The 23,209-nt window shown below is 37.6% G+C and overlaps 1 protein-coding gene across 1 annotated transcript in view; it reads left to right on the forward strand.

Annotated features, from left to right (window-relative positions):
* The window catches only part of LOC150078485 (deubiquitinating protein VCPIP1-like), a 326,611-nt gene that overhangs the window by 28,528 nt on the left and 274,874 nt on the right, over positions 1–23,209 (forward strand). Inside the window, exon 3 of the mRNA XM_090384583.1 lies at positions 4,688–4,883. Coding sequence (XP_090240709.1) covers positions 4,688–4,883 — 196 coding nt within the window. The remainder of the gene's footprint in view (positions 1–4,687; positions 4,884–23,209) is intronic.

Below are 23,209 nucleotides of genomic sequence, written 5' to 3' on the forward strand. Positions count from 1 at the left end.
TTCAAACTTATGTAAATTTTTTTTCACTGTTTTTTTTTTTTTTTTTTTTTTTTTTATGTAAACCCCAAACAGAGAGGTATTGGAACCTATAGTACTTGGTACTGTGCTTAGATTGGAGGTTGAGAAGAAGAAAGAAGATATTTGTTGACATTGGACTTGAACTTCTGTAGACTGTAATATTCAGGAAATACGTGTGAAGGAAGGTTGTTCCAGAAAACAGCAGTTGAATGAATAAACGAGGAAGATGATAAGTTGGTTCTGTGAGTTTGAAGTTGGACAGTAAATGGATGTTGGCTGGTGGCGGCACGTGTTTGGGCTGATTTGAAAGAGAGAGCGGGAATTATAGAAACCAATTTAGAAGAACAGTGCCCATGGAAATATCTGTAGAAGAGGCATGCAGCAGAAACAGAATGTCTATGAGACAGTGAGTGGAGAGACTTTGTTAGAGATGAATCATTAATTAACCTAACTGCCCTCTTCTGAATGGAATCAAGAAGCCTGAGAGAGGTTTTGGGGCACCACCCCAGATGTGGGAACAATATGCCATGGTAGGGCGGATTTGCGATTTGTACAGAGTGAACAGCTGTTTGGAAGAAAAGTAATGCCAAGATTGAAAGAGAAAACCAAGTTTTTTAGATGCAGAGGAAGCAATATTTGTAATGTGCTTGTGCGAAGAGGGATTAGAAGTCAGGGTAATCCCCAAAAGAGATATCATTTTGCCTAGAAATCTGAGTGTCACTAAAGATAAGCATAAGAGCAGAAGAATCCTTTTTGCGAGATATAAAACAAGACTGAGTTTTAGAAGGATTGAAATCAACTAGGTTGTCTTTGCCCCACTGGAGAATTACCTGAAGATCGGCATTTAAGGAATTGGTAGCAGATTTTTGAGAAGTTGAAGCTGATTGAGCTGGGCAAGGTTTCTCAAAATGGAAAGTGGAATGCAATGTGCTATCATCGGCAAAAATATAGATAGGATTTCCAGTCAGTGGAAGAAAGTGATTGATATATACAAGAGGAAAAGAGTGGGGGAAAGAACTGAACCTTGGGGGACACCGGCATTAGTGGAGAAGTTAGAAGACAGAGAGCCATCTACCATCACCCTCAGTGAGCGATCAGAGAGAAAACTGGATAACCAATTACAAAACACAGTTGGGAAACCATAAGATGGATCTTGTTTAGAAGACCTTTATGCCAAACACGATCAAAAGCCTTTGAGATATCAAGAGCAACTGCTTGTTTTTTCCATTGAATTAATCCATAAATGGGTAACATAAGTCAGAATATCACCAGTATGTGTCGATCCACTGTCGACACATAGCGATCATTGATCAGATGGAAGGTTTCTAGGTAGTTTAAGAGTTCTAGGTGGTTAATTGATTTCTCCATTACTTTAGAAAGAGTAGAATAATTGCAATGGGACAATAATTGGATGGGAGGGATTTGTCACCCTTTTTAAGAGCAAATTTCCAAGCAGAAGGAAAAACACCTTTGGAACAAGAAAGTGAAAAAAGGTGGCAAAGAACAGGAGTAAGTTCAGGAGCACAGGTTTTGAGAACAAGTGGAGAAATACTATCGGGACCTGGAGCTTTCTTAGCATCAAGATTCATCAAAATCCTTTTGACGGAAGACCACAGGAGGCATTGGATGCAGCGTGTTGGGAATGGTGGGAGGTGTTTTACCAAGATCATTAATACACGAGTTGGAGAAAAAATGGGATGCTAGCAAGTCAGCTTTATCCTTGGCTGAAGTGACAACAGAACCCATTAGGGCAAGAAGCAAGTTTTCTACTCTTAGCCTGTTCAAACTCTAGTTTGGACTGATTAATAACTGCTTAACAATTTTTGTGAGCTTTGGTGTAAGCAGAAAATGAAACTGAAGAATTAGAAACAAGCCAATTACGATATGCACCATTCATCTCTTGAACAGCCTTAGCACATTTATTGGAAAACAAAGATTTAGATAAAGGATGAGATTTTAAAGTGGAGTGTGGGATAAAAGATTCCATTCCTGCAAGAATAATTTCACTGACACGATCTGAGCAAACGTTGACATCAGAAGTTTTGAAACAGTAATCCGACCAAGGAAAAGAAATCTCGCAGGTCATCCCATTTTGTGTTCTTTTAATGCCAAACAATACAACGTTGGGAATAGCCATGAGATAGAGACTCCATTGGAGAAGAGACAACCACCAAGTTGTGATCCGAGGTGCCTAAAGGACCCCTCACTTCGACTGTGTTTGTGAGAAAAAGATCAAGCGTGAAGGCTGTATGGTTAGGATTGTCCGGTATTCTTGTAGGTAAATGAACAATCTGTTCAAGGTCATTAGTAATTGCAAAAGCCTCAGCATCTCAACTAGCTGGGTCACTGTGACTGGAAAACGGAAGCCAGCTGGAGTTGTGAACATTAAAATCACCAAGGAAAATTACCTCACTATTAGGAAAGTTGGATTGGAGAAAGTCAGGTTGCAAAGAGAGGAAGTCAAAGAGCTCTAAGTGATTAGTGGAGTTGGGAGAATGGTAGAGACAACAGACAACACGCCTGAACAGTGTCTTAGAGCTGTACCCTTGAAATGTAAGGAAGATTGGATCTCGCCACAATGTTCATTATAACCTCAAAAGTCATCAATCGTACTGCATGATGGAAGAGATGGGAAAGCTTTGACTGGAACTTAGCTCTGGTGACTAAACATGGGTTCCACCACTTCAAGCCTCCAATAAGCAAAGTGGTGGTATTGCACCGGTTGATGAGAGTCATCTACCACCTAGTTATGCCTGGTAACATAGAGGGGCGGCATTTCTCTATGTGGTGTGGGTGCCACACCTCGGCCTCTGCTTACATTGGTTCACACCTGGATGGTCACCCACCATGTGCTTGTGCATGGAGGTTATACCCAGGATTACTAACAGTCCTACCATCATAAAGGTGCAAGCAGAGAATTTGGCTGTCACAGACCGTCCGGGCTTCGCCGAAATTCGGTCCACTTGACTTGAGTGTTACCCAAATATCAGTTCCATCAGCGTTTTACACTCATGGGTAGCAAGTACAGCTTGTCTGGCATATCTGATAGAATGTCTGTGACAACTTCAAGCACCAATGCTAGAATGTTATTGGGTCATCGATATTTTTGACTGAGTTGGCAGCAATAGAATCATCATATTTAAGGAGGTGGTGGGGGGAGAATAGCTTTGGCAAGAGACCATTCTCAAAATACCGTTTGCACAAGAAGCACATTTTCTACTCTTAATTCAAAATCTAGTTTGGACTGATTAATAACTGCTTTACACTTGTTGTGAGCTTTCATGTAGGCATGAAAGCTCACAACAGCATTCATGTAGCTAATAAAATTAGATGGTGGGGGGGCTGGAAGAATCCAGATTAGTTGCTCTCATCTTTTATTAGTTAATAAACTGAAATTGTGATTCTGATAAGAGAAAAGTTTTACCCACTGCATTGTAAACTTTAAAACCGGAATCTTTTAGGGTTCAGGTTTTGAAGTTTTGATTTGATAAAGTGGCTGATTCAATTAAACAGTGATTCCTAAAAGTGGTACCCATTCTACTAAATTTTATTAAAATTAGTAAAAAATTCAGCTACATGGCTCAATAACGTCCACGATTTTTTAATATATTAAAAAGCAAGAGTTACCTCAATCTTTTTTGTGGAATACTTCTAGTCAGTGTGATTCATCGTGCGAGGGTTCCACTCGTTGCATGTTAGAGTTACGTGTCAAGCAACATGCTGCTTCCGTCCGCACGTCAAGCGAAAATGCGTCAGAGTTGGCCTTTCATGCAGTCAGTAATGGTCATGTATTCGTATTCAATGAAGTGGTAATTTTATATATACAATATACAACACAATTACATAAAATTATTGATCGCTGAAATGCTTGAAATGAAACTACACGAAAATTCTATCAATGTGTGATGGCCTTATCTAATTTCGGATTTCTGGTCTTTTTTTGCACATTCACCAATATAAATAATCTCTCTATATTTCAGAGTTAAATACATGCACAAACACTTTGTGATATTCCCATCCTGTGAACACGGCGATCAACCAAAAAGCGTGGTCTGCTTAAAGAAGAGAAACATCTGTGCATTTCGTTTAATTTGAGTATTCATCCAAATCGTAACTTTTAATCCGTTTAATTTTAAATAGTTTTTAATTGTGATTTTAACAGTGTTTTAATTAGTGATTCTAATTATTTATTATTGGAATCAGTTTTAACTATTTCTTATGACACAATGTCTTCTTGCACTCGTGGTCTTGCTGCCGTGGTTTGATGTTTCGGAGTCGGGTTGGGGCTTTCGGCCTTCGATTCCGTTGCACATCGGATTTGGCCGTATTTCTACGAGTGAGGGAATTCATTTTTTCATCTTATTTTATTTGTCACATATGAGAGAGAATTGACTGGAAGCATGCCACAAAAAAGATTGAGGTAATCTCTTACTTTTTAATATACTAAATTTTATTGAATTGTTTTTTTGCAGCTAAAAAAAAAAAACGATGATAAAGTAAAGCAGAAAATTCTGGTGTGCACCCTATAAAACCCTTTTGAATTCCCCCAGGGATATGTATACTCACACTTTGGGAAACACTATTGTAAAAAATGTAATCTTTAGTGCTGCTACCTGAATTTTTTTCCCCCCCTTTGATATTCAACTAAAATTGTCATTCATCTTCTTAGGAACTGTTTAAAGACTTTGTGGATGAACGGGAATGGAATGCAATTATAGCAGAATGTGATCCTGATTTTTTGCCCCCAGAAGGAGAGTTGTTAGGTTTGCGCAATATTCATATTTTTGGATTAGCCAATGTTCTGAAAAGGCCTATTATATTATTAGATTCTTTGGTGTGTATGCAAAGCTTAGGTGATTATGCAGGTAAGTAATTTTGATGCAGTTTTCATAATTATAAGCTTGATTTTTATTATATTCAAAATTGTGTTCTTTCAGTCTGAAATTTTTAGTTGCTCACAAAATGCACTTGCCTGTTAACACAGGAAAGTAGCTTTATATTGCTGATGATTACCATATATTCTGGCATCAAGGTTGGACTTTGAATTATTAAAATATCATCTTAACTTGTCTACTTTAAAGTCAGCTTATACACCAAGTAGAAAATTCTAAATTTGAATCAACTTTTCACATGCTTACTGTTAGAAAGACATGAATTAATTCCAATTTATTTACAAATTATTACATATATATTTTCACACAAATATATTTTGTTGCTCACTTTTTTAAATCCATCTGTATCAGATGGAAGCAGTTCTTGGCATTTATCAGGATTTATGTGTTCAGTTTTACTTTTGAGTTCTCAAAGAAAGTTTAAGTTAGTTTGGAAGGAAGTCAGTTTGTTATAGAAACAGTGCTTCCATATTTGAGGCATTGTGTACTGAGGAATCAGTTTGCAGTACATTACTACACAGGATGGGGAATGGTCTCTCATTTAACCACCCATGTACACATATCACATCAATAAGTTAGTGCAGGAACTCCGCGACTTATGTAATACTCAACAAGTTTGCACCGGCTAGCAAATTCGACTTTACGTAAGTTTTTGCCAGCCGGTGCAAACTGAAAAAAATATGGAAACGTATTTTACATCTGTAAGGATAAATGGAGGTATTGTGAAAATATTGTAATATAAACCCAATAACAGATTGGTTTTTTAATTTTTATTTATTTTTTATTTTTTTGTAATTCTTTCCAAGTCCTTGGAAGTTAAATTTCACTATATTACTAAGCTATTTATCTCTCTAAAAGGTCATTTTTATAACGAAAATTGCACTACACTTTCATCGTTATCATATGTACCATTATAAGAAACAATTTTAAATGCCTTTGTGATATTTTTCTAAAGCACATTTCTGGAGCTCGCAACCAAAAACAATAAAAACAATTTGCACTTTCCAGTTTATTGGGCTTTTCTATTTGCGCAATCTGTTATAAACGGGAAGTAAACTCGATCTTATTGCATTTGTGATAATACCGATAACTGGAATTCTGTTGGTTTTTACGTTATGGTATTATGGTGAAATGAGTTCCCCTTCACTGAAATCTTCAATCATATAAAAAACAAATTTTCAGAAACTTCTCTTCATTCCTATTTACCTATTGCAATGGTAAAGGGACCAACTGGAAGTGCAAATGCTGGCAGTGCCAGGAAACAAAACAAAATTGATTTAGAAATGAAGATGAAAATGATTAAGAAGTACGAAACAGGACAAAGTTTGTCAACTGTTGCAAGGAAATTAGATCTCACTACTTCAACAGTGAATATTATTTTAAAGAACAGTGCATGTATAAAAGAGTATGTCAAAAGATCAGCAGTGATCACAAAACAGTATTCAGGTGCTATATTGAAGATGGAACAGCTATTAATAATATGGATGGAAAATCAGATTCAGAAGCAAGTGCCCCCGAGTCCTATGGCCATTCAAGCAAAAGCAAGAAGTATTTATGAAGATATTAAGGATAAGTGTGGCAAACCCCAAACCAAGTTCGTGGCAAGCAACGGGTAGTTTAATAGGTTCAAGCATCGCACTTGTTTCAAAAACGAAGTATGTAGTGAAGTCACCATTGCGACTCTGCAACTGCAGAGAAATTGTGTGATGTGTTGGAAAAAATTATTGATTAAGGCAGTAAATTCAACGCAGTAAATTTTTAATGTTGACTAGACTGCTCTGTACTGGAAAAAAATGCCATACATTGTAAAATACAATGCCAGGTTTCAAGGCATCAAAAGATAGGGCCACGTTCTTGCCTGGGGCTAATGCAGCAGGAGATTACAGATTAAAACCACTGCTTGTGTACCATTCTGGAAATCCTCGTGCATTTAAGGGCATCAATAAAGCCACCCTACCGTGCATTTCCTATCGAACCAGAGAGCATGGATAACAGTATCGCTCTTTGAGGATTGCTTTAAATGCTGCTTCATTCCTGAGGTTGAAAAATATTGTAAAGACAACAAAGTTCCTTTCAACATTTTGCTTTATTAGATGATGCTCCTGGACATGCTATACATCTATATGATTTCAATTTGAATGTGAGGATCATGTTTCTACCGCCAAACGTGACTTCACTCGTCCAACCTATGGATCAGGGTGTTATTTCGAATTTAAAAGCATACCATTTACACACGTTTGCCCAAGCATTGTCTGAAGTAGATGGTGAGAAAAAAGTTTTACGTTAAGAGGCTTTTGGAAATTGTACAATATTTACCACACCTTCTTAAAAATTAATAAGGCCTGGGGGGGGGGGGGGATTACTAAAAGTTGTAATGGCGCATGGAAGAAAATATGCCCACAACACATAAAAGGCTACAGATAAGATTGTAAAGGTTGCAGAACTACTTCAGTTGGAGGTTGTTGCCAAAGACGTGGAAGAGTTAATAGAGGAAGAAGAGAGGAATTATCTAATGAAGAATTTATTGACTTGCAGGCAGTGATTGTGAAAGAAGAAAATTCTGACAAAGCTCAAGATGAACCAAATGGGGAGCAGAGACACTTCATCACCAGAGAGATGGCAATGGCATTTCGTGAAATTGCATCGGCATTGGCGAAGTTTGAGAAGATGGATCCTGACAGTGAACGATTCTTAAATGTTAACAGGAGGGGTAAATGATATGCTTGCTTGCTACAAAGGAAACTACGATGAAAAGAAAAAGTCACCGTCCAGTCATCCATTAATATGTTCTTTCATAAGTTTTAGCCACCGACCCTTTCTAAATCTCCACCGCCCTCAACACCTGCATGCTTATTAGGTGAAGACGTCGATTCTGGCTACGATGCTCAAGAGGTAAAACTTACTGGTATTATGCCTGGCTCTCCTTTTTTATAATTTTGAAATTTTTTAAATTGTACGCTTTTGTAATTTTTCCTGCACGTGAGATGAAAAATTGAATAAATACAATAAATAATTCTATTCACACGTTCATCGAACATTTCTTTTTTGATTCAATCAATTCAGTGAGAACGGGTGCGAGTACTGCACAATCATGGGGGAAATTCCGGCTTGTATAGAGTTCCGTGGAACGCAACTCACATTAATTGGGGAGTGGCTGTATTAGCATTAGCTACATGGTGCAAGGAAGCCTATGGGCTATGCTCAGCAGCCAAAAAAAATTATAATAAAATAACAAAAATAAATAAAATAATAAGAGAAAAGGAAATAGACAACCTATGCATTTCCCTCCTTCCGTATGTAATTATCCAGTTGACATTTGAATTTCCCTAAACCGTCAGCCTATACCACCCATGTAGGTAACTTATTCCAGTAATTTATAACCGATGGATAAAATAAAACTTCCTGCAATCCAGTGTAAACATCTCCCCCCCCCCTAACTTGAAATTATGGCCCCTTGTTCTAGAATTATTTATAACCATGAAAATTTCGTCCTCATTCATTTTGCTTATGCCACTCAGAGCCTTAAACACCTCAATCAAGTATCCTCTAAGGTGCCTAGTTTCCAAAATCTGCAACCCACATATTCGAAGTCATGTTATGTCCGTACTGTTGGTTTTAATTTCATGACCTTCTACATGAGGGGATACTTTTTTATGATTGCTGCTTTACTCCTTTATTAACATTTACTGTGCAGTGAAATAAAATGTTATGATATAAACTTCTAAAAGAAAGAACAGAAATTGAATTAAAAAGTATACATTGTTTCTTAATGCAGCTTTTTCTGTAATACATCGAGGTTCCTCCGTAGCCAGGTGGGAAGGAGCAGCAGTGCGTAGCACACGCTTCTTGATTAGACCGGGGTTCGAGCCCGTCACCACCAAATACGGAGGATGCGGAAAGGTCAGGGAATGACCACCGCATATACCGGAGCAATATGGCCTTAGTTGCTAATGCTCCTAAAAACCAAATAACTAACTGTAATACATTGCTATGCAAGATGCAAATGATGCCTGTAAAACCGGGGAATATGGTGAATTTTCTGGCTAAAAAAACAGAAGTTAACTTGTATGCTGAATATATATGGTAATAATTAACATCACCCTTCACAAATATAAAAATGGCTAATCAAATTATTTTGGGTCTCCACTTTTAAATTTTAAAAGTAAAGGCAAGCAATCTGTTGAAACAGAATTAATTGTAATAAAGATTTAATTACTTCTGAAAATGGTATGTTGTAAGAACTTGCACTTGAAGCTAATTTTAGTTGTCATTTCATGGCACCAGTACCTCCCAGTACGACATTCTGAAATCAGTTCTCCACCTTATATTGTGTTTAGCGAATGTGCTACCTAATATTGAAGTTAACTTGTCAAGTAAGTGTATTAGTGTGTGTTTACAACCAAAATAATAATAAGTAAATTTAAAAATGTAAATATATGTTGGAGTGATGACTAGGTGAATTTTGTATCCCTACATTATAGCTTTGACTTTTAGTTTGCATCGTTTATTGTGATTGACTTTAAGAAGTGTGGATTTTAGCATTAACATTAATGGTGGCATATGGTGCAAGAAAGCAAGCTTATACAACATCAGCCAAAAACAAAAAAAACAAAACTAACCTTCCCATTTCACCGATCCATTCACTCCAAAACTTTGTCTAGTTCTTCCTTCCTTAAATTTATTTAAGCTATAAACTTTCACAATGACAAATGGAAGTTTGCTCCAGCAATCAACTATCCACTGGCTAAAGGCAAATTCCACGCATCTGTTCTACAGCTGTCTTTCCTCAATTTGAATTTATGCTCCCTCAGGTTTGTAATCTGAGCAAGAGAAACAATCCCATCAGCATTGAGCCTGCTCAAACTCTTCAAGGTCTTATACATTTCACTCAGATTACCTTGCGGGTGCCTGGTCTCCAGACACTGCAATTTGCAGAACTTAAGCCTTTCTTGTTAAGAGGACTCCTTCGTTACCCTCACTAGTCTTGTTGCCCATCTCTGTACTTGTTCTAGCAACTCTACATCCTTCCTAAAATGAGGCTTCACAGACCTGTATGTAGTACCCAAGGTGTGACCTGACTGTTGCCTTATACAAAGGATAATCACCTCCTTTTCCCTTCTAGCAAAATTCCTGTATATCAGGAGTGGCCAACTTAATTTGTGATGCAATCTACTTTTTTCCTTCAAAATGTGCCGCAAACTACCATCTCAAAAATTTCATTGCGCGAGGTGCACAAATTGAGGGATGACTGTATATTTAAAATTCGTTGTGATCGACTGAAATTAAATCCGCAATTGACTGGTAGATCGCAATCGACTCGTTGGCCACCCCTGCTGTATATCATTGACAATACCTGCTCTGGCAGCCTGTCTGCACTGCTCAGAAAACTTCATATCTGATTGTACGAAAAAGACCTCCAGGTCTTTTTCATTCTCTGTCACCCTTAGTGTAGTACCACCACAGAGTTGGTACGTTTCTCTGAGGTTACTGCTACCTATATGCAGTACTTTGCATTTGTCAATGTTAAACTTCAGTTGCCACCTCTCAGCCCATTTGCCCAACTTTTCTAGATCCTGTTGCAGTAGCATAAGAAGTGTGAAGTGATAAACACATCACACTTCTTACTGTTGGTGTACAAATTAAACTAACAAGCCTGCTTTTATTCAAGATATTGCCAAACTATTGCCTTGTACATTAAAATATGTTCAAATAATTAAAAACAAATTAAAGAAGTTGTATTAGGCATTAGGAACATTACTTCAACATTTGGGGGCGCCTCCGTAGCCAGGTGGGAAGGAGCAGCAGTGTGTAGCACACGCTTCTTGATTAGACCGGAGTTCGAGCCCGTCACCACCAAATATGGAGGATGCGGAAAGGTCAGGGAATGACCACCGCATATCCCGGAGCAATATGGCCTTAGTTGCTAATGCTCCTAAAAACCAAATAACAACATCAACATTTGGGTGACTTAAATCTTTTGGATGGCCCAGTGCATTATCCTATAGTAAAAAAAAAAATTGAAATCTATTTCTGCTTTGGTAGTTTTCCACAGCTGGCACAAAACAGTTTAGAAACCATTCTTTAAATAAATCGGCAAGTTACCCAAGCTTTTTTATTTGCTTTCCAGTATAACGCGTTTTTATTTACGCCTTTCATTGCACGAGGATTACAGGAGCTATAAAATAGCCATAGGTTTTATCGTGTTATCTCCAGATGCGTTACTGCACATAAGTAATGTTACACGACATTTTGATGCATTAAAACCTAGTCCAGTTTTCTCTTTTTTTGAAATAAATGTTCTGTTGGGCATTTTTCCTCCAAAGAACTGTCTCACCGGCATTGAAAACTTGATGTACTGTGTATCCATGCTCTTCAATAATTTTTTGAAATTCCTCTGCATACTTCTTGGTTGCTTCATTATCAACCATTGAATTCCCTTGAAGTCTTGTGTTATGTAATGAGAAGTGGTTTTTAAATTGCTCAAACCAACCTTTACTGGCAATAAACTCCAGGTTAACAGAAGATTCTCCATTTTCTATTAAATGGTTATTAATTTTTAGTGCCCTTTGTTTAATTTCATTGCTGTCTAGTGGAATCTGTTTTTTACTGCTATCGTCAATCCAAATACTGAGTGCCTTTTCTATCTTCTCAATTAATGTCGCTCGGTAACGAGCCATCATATTTGCAGAAATGAAGGATCCTGCAGCAACAGTAGTTCTAATTTTCTGTTCATTTTTCCTTATGGGCTGGATTGTTGCTTCATTTAAATTTAAACTTTTTGCAATGTATGATACCTTTCCCCTTTTTTAAGACAGTCCAAATTTGTATCTTTGAATCTAGAGAAATAAAGTTTCTTTTGAGGAGTGCTTTTTTACTTTTTTTAGGCATAATTTAGGGCTGGAATTTAATTCACAACAAATAAATTATTCCAGTACAGTTCTTAAGAACAAAGTTTAGTAATACATACTTGGAAAAATTTATAAACGATCAAATAAAATGAAAATAACCTTACAAAACCTAAAAAGTCACAAACTGCACACTTTGAAGTCAATTTTTTATGGTCTCAAACAAGCACAAGTTCAATAGCACAGAATTTAACAGGAATTTGGCAACAAAATAAAATACAGGGAATTCCCAATAATTTTTTTTGTGTAACGACCCGGGAGTCAACAGTGGGGATTCACAAAAATAGAATGGAAATGTTGAAAAATTACATTCAACTTAATAGCAGGGTTTCCCCTGCACAAAAGCTCAAAAATAGTGTCATGCGCAGTTTGTCACAATTCTCTAACCGGGTTAGAGCGAAACTGAGTGCCGTTGTGCGAGAATTGCTGCAATTTATCAATTGTGTTAGGGCTAAACCATATTGTTGAATTGCCATGTTATATGGGATTGCCTGTATATGTTAAGAATGATATACACTGTTGTTGTTGTTATTTTTGTTTTTAGGAGCATTATCAACTAAGGCCATATTGCTCCGGGTTATGCATTAGTCATTCCCTGACCTTTCCGCATCCCCCTTATTTTGGTGGTGATGGGCTCGAACCCCAGTCTAATCAAGAAGCATGTGCTACGGAAGCGCCATATATACACTGTATACATGCCATGTGCCCACTCCTTGTAACATTTTTTGAGCCAGTGAAGATGGCTGACATTGATGTATCGTTGCAATAAAAAAAAAAAGTGTGCATGCTGCTTCAACAGTGAATACTATTTTAAAGGACAGTGCACATATAAAAGAACATGTCAAAGGATCAATGGACTTAAGATCAACAGTGATCACAAAACAGCGTTCAGGTGTTGTATTGAAGATGGAACAGCTGTTAATAATATGGATGGAAAATCAGATTCAGAAGCGAGTGCCCCTGAGTCTAATATCCATTGAAGCAAAAGCAACAAGTATTTATAAAGATATTAAGGATAAGTATGGTGAACAACAAGTATTTATAAAGATATTAAGGATAAGTATGGTGAACCCAAACCCAAGTTCACGGCAAGAGGGTGGTTTAATAGTTTAAAGCATCATGCTGGTTTCCACAGAGTTCAAGTATGCGGTGAAGTCGCCAGTGCCGATTCTGCAGCCGCAGAGAAATTTTGTAATGTGTTGGAAAAAATTATTGATGAAGGTGGCTATTCAACATAGCAAATTTTTAACGTTGACTAGATTGCTCTGTATTGGAAAAAAATGCTGGATCGAACATACATTGCCAAGAGGAAAATACAATGCCAGGTTTCAAGGCATCAAAAGATAGGGCCACGTTCTTGCTTGGTGCTAATTTAGCGGGCGATTACAGATTAATACTACTGCTTGTGTACCATTCTGGAAATCCTCGTGCATTTAAGGATATCAATAAAGCCACCCTACCTGTGCATTTCCGATGGAACCAGGGAGCATGGATAACAGTATCTCTCTTTGAGGATTGCTTTAAATGCTGCTTCATTCCTGAGGGGTGTAAAAATATTGTAAAGACAACAAAGTTCCTTTCAACATTTTGCTTCTATTAGATGATGCTCCTGGACATTCTATGCATCTAGATGATTTAAATTCGAACGTGAGAGTCATATTTCTACCGCCAGTGACTTCACTCATTCAACCTATGGATCGGTATTATTTTGAATTTAAAAGCATACTATTTATGCAGAACAGATTCTTAGGTATTGTCTGCAGTAGATGGTGAGAAAAATTTTATGTTAAGAGACTTTTGTAAATCTTACAGTATTTACCATGCCATCTTAAAAATTAATAAGACCTGGAAGGAAATTACTAAAAGTTGTTTGAATGGTGCATGGAAGAAAATATGCCCACGGCACGTAAAAGGCTTCGAAGGTTTTGAAAAAGATGAATCATACGAAGAGGCTACAAATAAGATTGTAAAGGTTGCAAAACTATTTCAGTTGGAGGTTGTTGCCAAAGGTGTGGAGGAGTTAATAGAGGAAGAAGAGAGGAATTATCTAATGAAGAACTTATTGACTTGCAGGCAGCGATTATGAAAGAATAAAATTCTGACGAAGCTCAAGATGAACCAAATGAGGAGCTGAGACGCTTCATCACCAGAGAGATGGCAGTGGTATTTCGTGAAATTGCAATGGCAAGGTTTGGGAAGATGGATCCTGACAGCAAACGATTCTTAAAAGTTGACAGACGGGTGAATGTTATGCTTGCTACAAATAAATCTATGATGAAAAGAAAAAAGCCACAGTCCAGTCATCCATTAATACATTCTTTCATAAGGTTGAGCGGCTGATCCCTTCTAAATCTCCACAGCCTTCAACCTCTGCAGCGGCGTACTTATCAGCTGACGATGTTGATTCTAGCAAAAGAATTACCTCTCGAGCATCAAGAGGTAATTCTTTTACCTCTTGATGCTCGAGAGGTAAAAGTTGCTGATGTTTTGCCTGTCTCCTCGTAATTTTATAATTTTGAAATTTTTTTTTAATTGCACGCTTTTGTAATTTTCCTGTGCATGAGATAAAAAATTGAATAAATACAATAAATAATTCTATTTACATGTTTACACAGTTGCGAGTGCTGCCCAGGCACGGGTGAAATTCCGACTTACATAGTGTTCCGCGGAACTTAGCCATTACATAAGTCGGGGAGTTATTGTATTTTTAAAAACTGAAATATTGGTATAATCCATGGAAAATTCAAAAACACACCCAAAGTTTTTCTAGAAATTTAAAATAAAATTGGCACCTGTCAGCTGCCACACCACCATCTGTGTTATCAGATTTGCAATACCATTGCTGGGGTAACATTTTTGCTTTATAAATTGAGATTGGGTATCATCACTGGGATACTGTGTTTGTTGCATTGGAAATGAAAACCTACAGAATGCGTTTTTTTTTTTTTTTTTTCAATGGCTGAACTGAAAAATTATGGGAAAGTATTCTTATTTTATTATGCCTATATCTACTTCCAGCTCTACCAGCTTTTTCCTCATTCCATGCCCAGTTACTATCATTGTAGCCATCAGACCCAGGCCGGGCCATCCATGCATTCATTTCTCTTACTACCTTCTCTCCAAGCATGAAGGCATACGTGACACGGCCCTTGTCAGAACAGTTCCACCTTTCTTGCCAAATACAATCTATTTCTTGTTGCAATTCCTTTCTCTCTCTTTTTAAATCCTGCGTCCCATATACCTTATTTTCCTCAATACTTGATTTAATCCCCAATATTTCTATCCTCTTGTTTTTCTTGGTTGCATACTCCAGTACTCTTTAATCACAACAAAATCAATTTGTTCTTTTCCTGATACTACTTGTTATGCATCATTTGAAGCCATTCTATATTACCGCATCACAGCCAAAAGGGCAAATCTCTGAGTAGAAATTAGGCTTGTTTTTTACATGGCTATTAGTCACCCTATGCCCACATGCATATGTCACAGTGGGCACAAAGATACACTTATATAGGAAATCCAGGGATTTCCCTTTCACTCCCCATTCTAATCTACTAATCTTTCTTATTTTAGAGTATATAACCTGCACTTTTTCTTTCAACTTCTGCAAAAAGGACATTTTCTCATCTACATACACTCATAGACACAACAAAGTAGCCAGGATAATACATCAGAAGCTAGCGCTAAAATACCAGCTGATCAGAGAAAGTTGACCATATTACAAGTACGAGCCTCAGGCCAATACTAGAGACTTCTACTCGCTGACTATACTGGGACTGTGCCATAATAATAGACAATAAAATCCTACACAACAGACCAGACATATCCCTCATCGACAAGAAGGAAATGGCTACCCTATGGATCAGCATAACTGTGCCAACACCAGAAACTTCTAGAAAACACACAAGGAAAAGATCAAGAAGCTTTTGATACTGTTGCACATGGAACACCGCTATACAAGTTGGAGCATTATGGCATTAAAGGCAACTTTTCATCTTACTTGTTTATTCATTCAACTGCTGTTTTCTGGAACAACCTTCCTTTGTACGTATTTCCTGAAAATTAGTCTACAGAAGTTCAAGTCTAATGTCAACAGATATCTTCTTTCGTCTTCTCAACCTCCAATCCAAGCATGGTACAATAGGTTCTAATACCTCTCGTGTTTGGGGTTTTCATAGAAAAAAAAAAAATAAATAAAAAAAATTGCTGCTATGGATAAAGGGATGGTTGAGTGGTAATAGACAGGGAGAGTGGTAATCAATGGACAGTGCTCTTCGTGGAATAATGTTATTGGTGGTGTCCCCCCCTCCAGGGGTCCATTTTGGTCCCATTGTTGTTTTCTGTATTTATCAATGATATTGATGAAGGTGTATCAGGCTTAATGTCCAAGTTTGCAGATGAAACGAAGGATGACAGAGTTGTTAATGACAGTACACCACTGCAAAAGGATCTATTAAAGTTGAGCAGATGGGCTGAGAGGTGGCAACTGAAGTTTAACCTTGACAAATGTAAAGTACTGCATATGGGTAGCAGTAACCCCAGAGTAATGTATCAACTCTGTGGTACTACACTCAGGGTGGTAGAGAATGAAAAATACCTGGGAGTAATTGTGCAGTCAGATGTGAAGTTTTCTGAGCAGTGCAGACAGTCTGCAAGAATAGCTCATGGTGTCTTGTCAATGATATAGAGGAATTTTTCTAGCAGGGATAAGGAGGTGATTATCCCCTTGTATAAGGCAGTGGTCAGGTCTCATTTTAGGAAGGATGTAGAGCTGCTCGAATGAGTACAGAGAAGGGCAACGAGATTGGTGAAGGGAACAAAGGTTGCTCTTACAAAGACTTACGTTCTGCAAATTGCAGTGTCTGGACACCTGCAAGGTGATCTGTTGGAGATTAATAAGGTCCTGAATGGTTTGAGCAAGCTCAATGCTGATGGGATTCTTCCTTTTCCCCAGATTAGTCGCCTGGGTGGACATAAATTTAAATTGAGGAAAGACAGTTGTAGAATAGATGTGCAGAAATTTGCCAGCAGTTGGTTGATTGCTGGAACAAACTTCCATCTATAGTTGTAGAAGTTGACAGCTTAAATAAATTCAAGGCAGAACCAGACAAACTTTTGGAGTTAATAAATGGATGAAATGGGAATTTTTTTTTTTTTTTTTTTTGGCTGATACTATATGTAAGCTTGCTTTCTTGCGTCATATGCCTTTACTAATGCTAATGCTAAATACTCAAACCTAAGATAGGAAGTAAAAGTTATGTGGCATATGGAACAAGTAATGAACATCCTGATCACCTCGTCATCCACTGGCATGGTACCAAAGAGCCTAGCAGCAATAGACCTCCCAGAGAACACTTACATGGAACTCCAGAAAGCCACAGTCCCGAACAACTGTAGGATAGTAAGAGTTCCTCGATCAAAATAATAATAGTAACAATCAAAATATAGTAACTGGACACAGCCAACCACCCCATGCACTTGGTATCAGTACTCATCATCGAGTGGAAAAACTCCATAAAGGAGAAAAGGGGGGGGGGTTTGATAATAATAATAAAATTTCCGAGTTGCTTCATCTGCCTTTCCTCTCCCAAGGTCAGTATTGACTGAGGCAGAGTGCGATGCCATCTGGTGTTGCTTGTAATAACTACCACACATCACTGTGTGAAAAAGCCAAAGCTAAACAGGTCTACCTCCATAACTAGATGAAGATGAGAAACAGAAATATTGAATGTACTGCATCGAGTATGGTGCAGTCCCTCTGCCTAAGGGTTCAGTTCGAAAAGTTGGAGACAGTTTCTCCATATGGCTACCACAGCTGAAGGGCAAGACCTCCCAGGAAATAAAGAAAAAGCCAACACATGAAGTGTAGCATTGAAATGAACATGTTAATTTTTTAAGCATATTACAAACTAAAAAAGTTAAGAGACAGACATGACAATGTGCAGGACAAAATTACATATCAAGTGGGTGGAACGGTTCCTGAGTGTTCATTTTGCCTAATAGTGAATAGGATACCAGAGATAAATCGTGGTCATGAAGAAACTGATAGCTCCTGCAATCTTGGAAAAAATCAAAAAGGATGAGAGTGGCCAACTGCGAAGAACAATGAATATGGACACAATCAAACCAGAACTGTAAGAACAACAACAAGTACAAGAACTACAACCCAGAGCAGCTGAAATGGAAACAGATGCAGTCATAATATCCAGAATAGAAGAAGAAAGTCCTAGCAGAATTTGGGGGAATGGATCTCACAATGATCCACCAACTGTGCCAAAACAGAGACCCAACAAAAGCCTGTGGCTAATCATAGAACACCTCAGTCAATGAATAATATTGGATTACTTCAACAACAACGGATATCAAGAATAGAAGAAGAATGGAAGAAAGCCCTAGCATAATTCCAGGATGGTTTCCACAAAGACCCATCCACCATGCCAAAAACAGAGCCCCAACAGAATCCTGTGGCAAGTCACAGACCACCTCAATCAGCAAATAATACTAGATTACCTCAACAACAATAAACTAATACTAGACATCATCCACACAACCATTTACTGATCTAATGTAGTAGCCATCAGGATGAACGGAAAAGAAATCAGAGACCAACATAACACAAAACGCAAAGACAAGGAACCAGCAGAATAGATGAGTGAAGATTGGTCAACTGACCCAATACCAACATCATAACAGAAGTAAGAAGCTGACCAGAAAAATGAAGACCATCCTCAAGAAAGACAACACGTACAGCAAACATAAGAGCTGTAATCAGATGATTGAAGAATATCTTGACACCCTCAAGCAGAAACTCTTGGTACTCAGCAAGAGACTTCCTTACAGTGAGATTGCTCAGAGGAGAACAGATAGCAGGATATTTAATGAAAACCAGAGAGCCTTCTACTGGAAAATTGGACAAGACGAGAAGGAAGGCAATGGACCCACCAACCAGAAGACACTTGAGGAGTTCTGGGGAAACTTGTGGAGTAGTGAAGTTAGTTATCATGGCCATGTCCTCTGAATAGACTTAGAATGAAGAAAACCAAGGGATGACAAGAGATGGGAGGATGGATTCAGCAGGAAGAAGTACAACAGTTGAACACCCATAACTGGCAAACCCTGGAAATAGATAACATAAACAACTATTGGTTTGGTTTGGATTTTATGGTGCATGAGCAACTAAGGCCATGATGTGCCATGGATACAAGAAGAACAAGAACTATTGGTACAAGTTCAACTTCACTAACATGTAGCTATATAATATCGGTGTAGATATATCATAGACAACTCTTAAAGAAAAAACTATGATAGTAGTGTAAAGGCATCATTCCATCTGTATCTCATATTGTGCTCATCCTTCACAATGAGTTACCATGTATTGCATTATCTCGAATAAGTAACGCTTCACTAATAGAGAAGCCTTTACTTATTATCAGTGGGCACCACCACCCAGACAGCACCGTTTCAATGCTGGTTGGCCTTTCATCGATGGGTGGGCAGGTAGTCGTCTATGGTGTATCTACACCGATATTATATAGATAATCTTAAAACTCTTAAAATATGCCTAGTAGCATTTAGGCGCCTCCGTAGCCAGGTGGGAAGGAGCAGCAGTGCATAGCACACGCTTCTTGATTAGACCGGGGTTCGAGCCCGTCACCACCAAATACGGAGGATGTGGAAAGGTCAGGGAATGACCACCACATATCCCGGAGCAATATGGCCTTAGTTGCTAATGCTCCTAAAAACCAAATAACTAACTAACTAACTAACCTAGTAGCATTTAGTTTCATTTTAATACTACAATATAGTAGAGCTGTTCACTCAGATGATAAGGAATCCTGACATAATCGTAGTCTCTGACTCAAGGAATCACTTATCTGAAGGCTAAGGATAAATGCACCACAAATTTGGCGACGTACAGACCAATCATCTTCTTCCCAAGGTGCCTCCATAGCCAGGTGGGAAGGAGCAGCAGTGTGTAGCACACGGTTCTTGATTAGACTGGGGTTCGAGCCTGTCACCACCAAATACGGAGGATGTGGAAAGGTCAAAGAATGACCACCGCATATCCCGGAGCAATATGGCCTTAGTTGCTAATGCTCCTAAAAAAAAAAAAAAAAAAAAACCCAAAAAATCTTCCCAACAATGTAAATTTTCTGACTAGCTGCATAACTAAGAATATATCAATCTGCTGGAAGAGCCAGAACGTCATGTCTTAATAACAGAAGGGATGTAAGCAGATGAGCAAAGGATACAAGGAAAAATTGACCATTGACGCTGCAGTTATGGAGCAAGCCTACAAGAAGCACTGCAGCCTGTATATGTCCTACATCAACTACTGTAAAGCCTTTGACTTCATTCCCCATAGCTTTCTGATAGAGACACTGAAGATCTACAAAGTCAACCTGACATTGACACACTTCCTAGAAGCAACAAGTACAATCCCTACACTGTACTAACACCCCTAGGGGAGCAGGAGTGCAAAACCACTAGTGGGTAGAGAGCTGTTTAGAAGGGCTTATAGTTTAAAGTGGAGAAAATAGTAGGGCAATTAGAAAGCTTTAAAAAAAAATAAATAAAAGTAAATTAATTTAAAAAGATAAATAAATTTAAAAATAAAAAGGGGGAGTCACTAAGTTCACTCCCCAATCCTACCACAGAAAGGGGTTAGGAAGGCTGGGCCAAAGACCCAGTAATCCCATGTCGGGAAACCCAGCAGCACTAGAGTCTAGTCCAAGTAGATTAGTTGATGAGCAGTGATGCCAGCAGCAGGCTTCTCTTCTTGAAGAGATTTGAGCTGAAATGAAGAATGGCATGAATGCCTGTTTACTTTTGTTGAGATTGTGGTAAGGCTGAAGCAAAGTAAGGTTGGTAGACAGAAGTTGTTTCTGAGATAAAGATAGACATAACAGTTCTGCATGAGATGAATCCAGTCCTCTGACTCACTGCAAAAACACTTATCATTATTGTCCCAGATACTTTAACTTGTCCCTAATTGGACTGTGGCCAGTTATAATGTATTCCAATTTAGGGGTTAGCCAGGTCAGTGTGCTGGGAGTGAGGAAGTTTATTTCAGGAATGAAGTTGGGGTGATTTTCCCTTTATAAGATGCCTACTTACCAAACTGTAACCCACGTCAGTCTTTCTTCATGTAGGTAATTATCCAGCTGCCCTTTGAACTTCCCCATGCTGTCAGCTTCAGCCCAGAGAGGTCACTTACTCTAATAATTAACAAGTTGCTGGATAAAAGACAATTTTCTGCACTCTGAATCTCTTCCCCATATGGTCCCTAGTTCTTTGGCTCTTCAATTGAAAATTAATATTCTGCCCTCACTCTCTCCACTCAGAACCTTATACACCTCAATTTCGTCTTCCTTAAAATGTCTATTCACCAAGCTCTGTAACCACATATTCAAACTCTTTCCTCATATGGGTGCCTTTTTGCCAATCTCACCAGACATGTGCCCATCTTTGGACCCTTCCAAGAAGTTGATGTCTATTATTTTGTGATAACTAAGAATTAATACTTGAACACAACATTCCATTTGTCTCATACAGTGGGATTATGTTCTCCTTATGTGTTCAAGCAAAATATTTGATAAATTATCAATAGGACATCATGGTCTTCCTTGTTGCCTGTGTAGATTTCTCAAAGAACTTCATTCCCAGCCATGTCACAACATCTATATCTGTTTCTTTATCTACTGTTTTTAATTTAACCTCACCAATTCAAAATTATTTTGAGGTTCCTGCTCCCCAAGTATAAGACAGTTTTGCTGTGTTAAAACATAGCTGACACCTTTCTGACCATCCCTGAAGAAGTGCTGCTTGGTGCTGATCATTAACTATGCTACCAATCTTGACATCATGTCCTTTATCCCTTAGTTGATGTCATTTTTGAAAATCCAAAACAGTAGTGGTCCCAGTGATGATTCTTGGAGAAATCTCATTTCTTACATTAGCTTAATCTGAGAATAACAAGTAATCATAACCCTCTGCCTTCTACATATAGCAATTGTATGATCCCAATAAGGATTCTTCCTATGATTCCAACATGTTTTCTGACTTATACAGTAATCTCTCATGAAGGACTGAGTCAAATTGATTTGCTGAAATCCAATTAAAATATGTCAAAGTTATTTTCTGCACCCAGCTCATGAGTGGCTCTGTTAAAATAGCTAACCATATTGGTTACACATCATTTTCCATTTACAAAACCATGCTATATTTCCTTTGAATTCTTTAAAAATTGATGTAAAGGAGGTTTGTTAAGGTAGACCTGCCTTGACTTCCACAGTGAGTATGAGGCTTATGAATAAGTAAAAATTGTTGTCAGTAAAATAGGCAGACAAAGCTTAAAAATTTTCAAGAATTTTAATGAGGAAATGAAAATAGGGTGAACATCTTTTAAAATTAGAAGTAGATATATCTTAGAGACCAAATGGAAGGAAAAAAATGTTAAAGGTAAATACTTCAAAATCCTAAATATAAACAATTGGAGATCTAAATAATAAAGGAAGGAGTATTTGTCAATCCCACAGCACCTTTGTTATTCAATCATATAAAAAACATAAATAAATTTTCAGAATCTTCTCTCCATTCCTTTTTTTTAAAGCTTCCTAAACATGGTACTCCATGCAAATCATGTTAGTTGCATTTGTTAGTTCTGTTAAAAAATGCTTATGCATGCTATTAAAATTTATAAAAGAAAAGAGAAGATTATCTTGGAAATACAATGCCTCTTGAAGCATTTCTGAAGAAGACGACTCCTTGTGCAACAAACCAACGAGTACCGAGCCAATAATGAGTGATCAACGAGTGTGCATTTAGTCGATGATGATGAAGAATAAACATTCTTTAACATTTGTACGTCATAAATAATTTCCCTATTATTATAATTTGCTTGATTTTACAGGCTACAATTTCATTTCCTTGGATAAATCAATCATTGTTTAAACATAAACTAATTAGCTAACTAATTTCATTGTTGATAACGTAATCCCTATTTTTAACATTGTCTATGAGAAATAAATTCCCGCTTTATGAGCGTGCGCTAGGAACGAATTAACTCATAAAGTCGAGAACTACCTGTACTAAATACCAAATTTACCTATTAAAAAATAAGTACTGTCAGACAATTTCTCCCACAGTTTAAGATATTCTACATTACAATCATAGAATTGGCAAATGATATTTTGGAAAATATTAGAACTCATACTGTCTTTTTTGTGTAATTCCTCTCGTGCTTTTGTAGAAACAAACTTTAATAATCTTCTATTTTTAAGTTTGAATTTTAATTACTGCAATTCACGGTAAACTTTGAAAGCTGAGATATTTACTTACTCGGTGCTTTGTTTGACGTTTTCAAGTTGACTTTGAACAAATAATACCCAAATT

The sequence above is a fragment of the Mastigoproctus giganteus genome, chromosome 11 (assembly GCF_048544385.1).
Source record: "Mastigoproctus giganteus isolate SK-2022 chromosome 11, ASM4854438v1, whole genome shotgun sequence".
NCBI lineage: Eukaryota > Metazoa > Arthropoda > Arachnida > Uropygi > Thelyphonidae > Mastigoproctus > Mastigoproctus giganteus.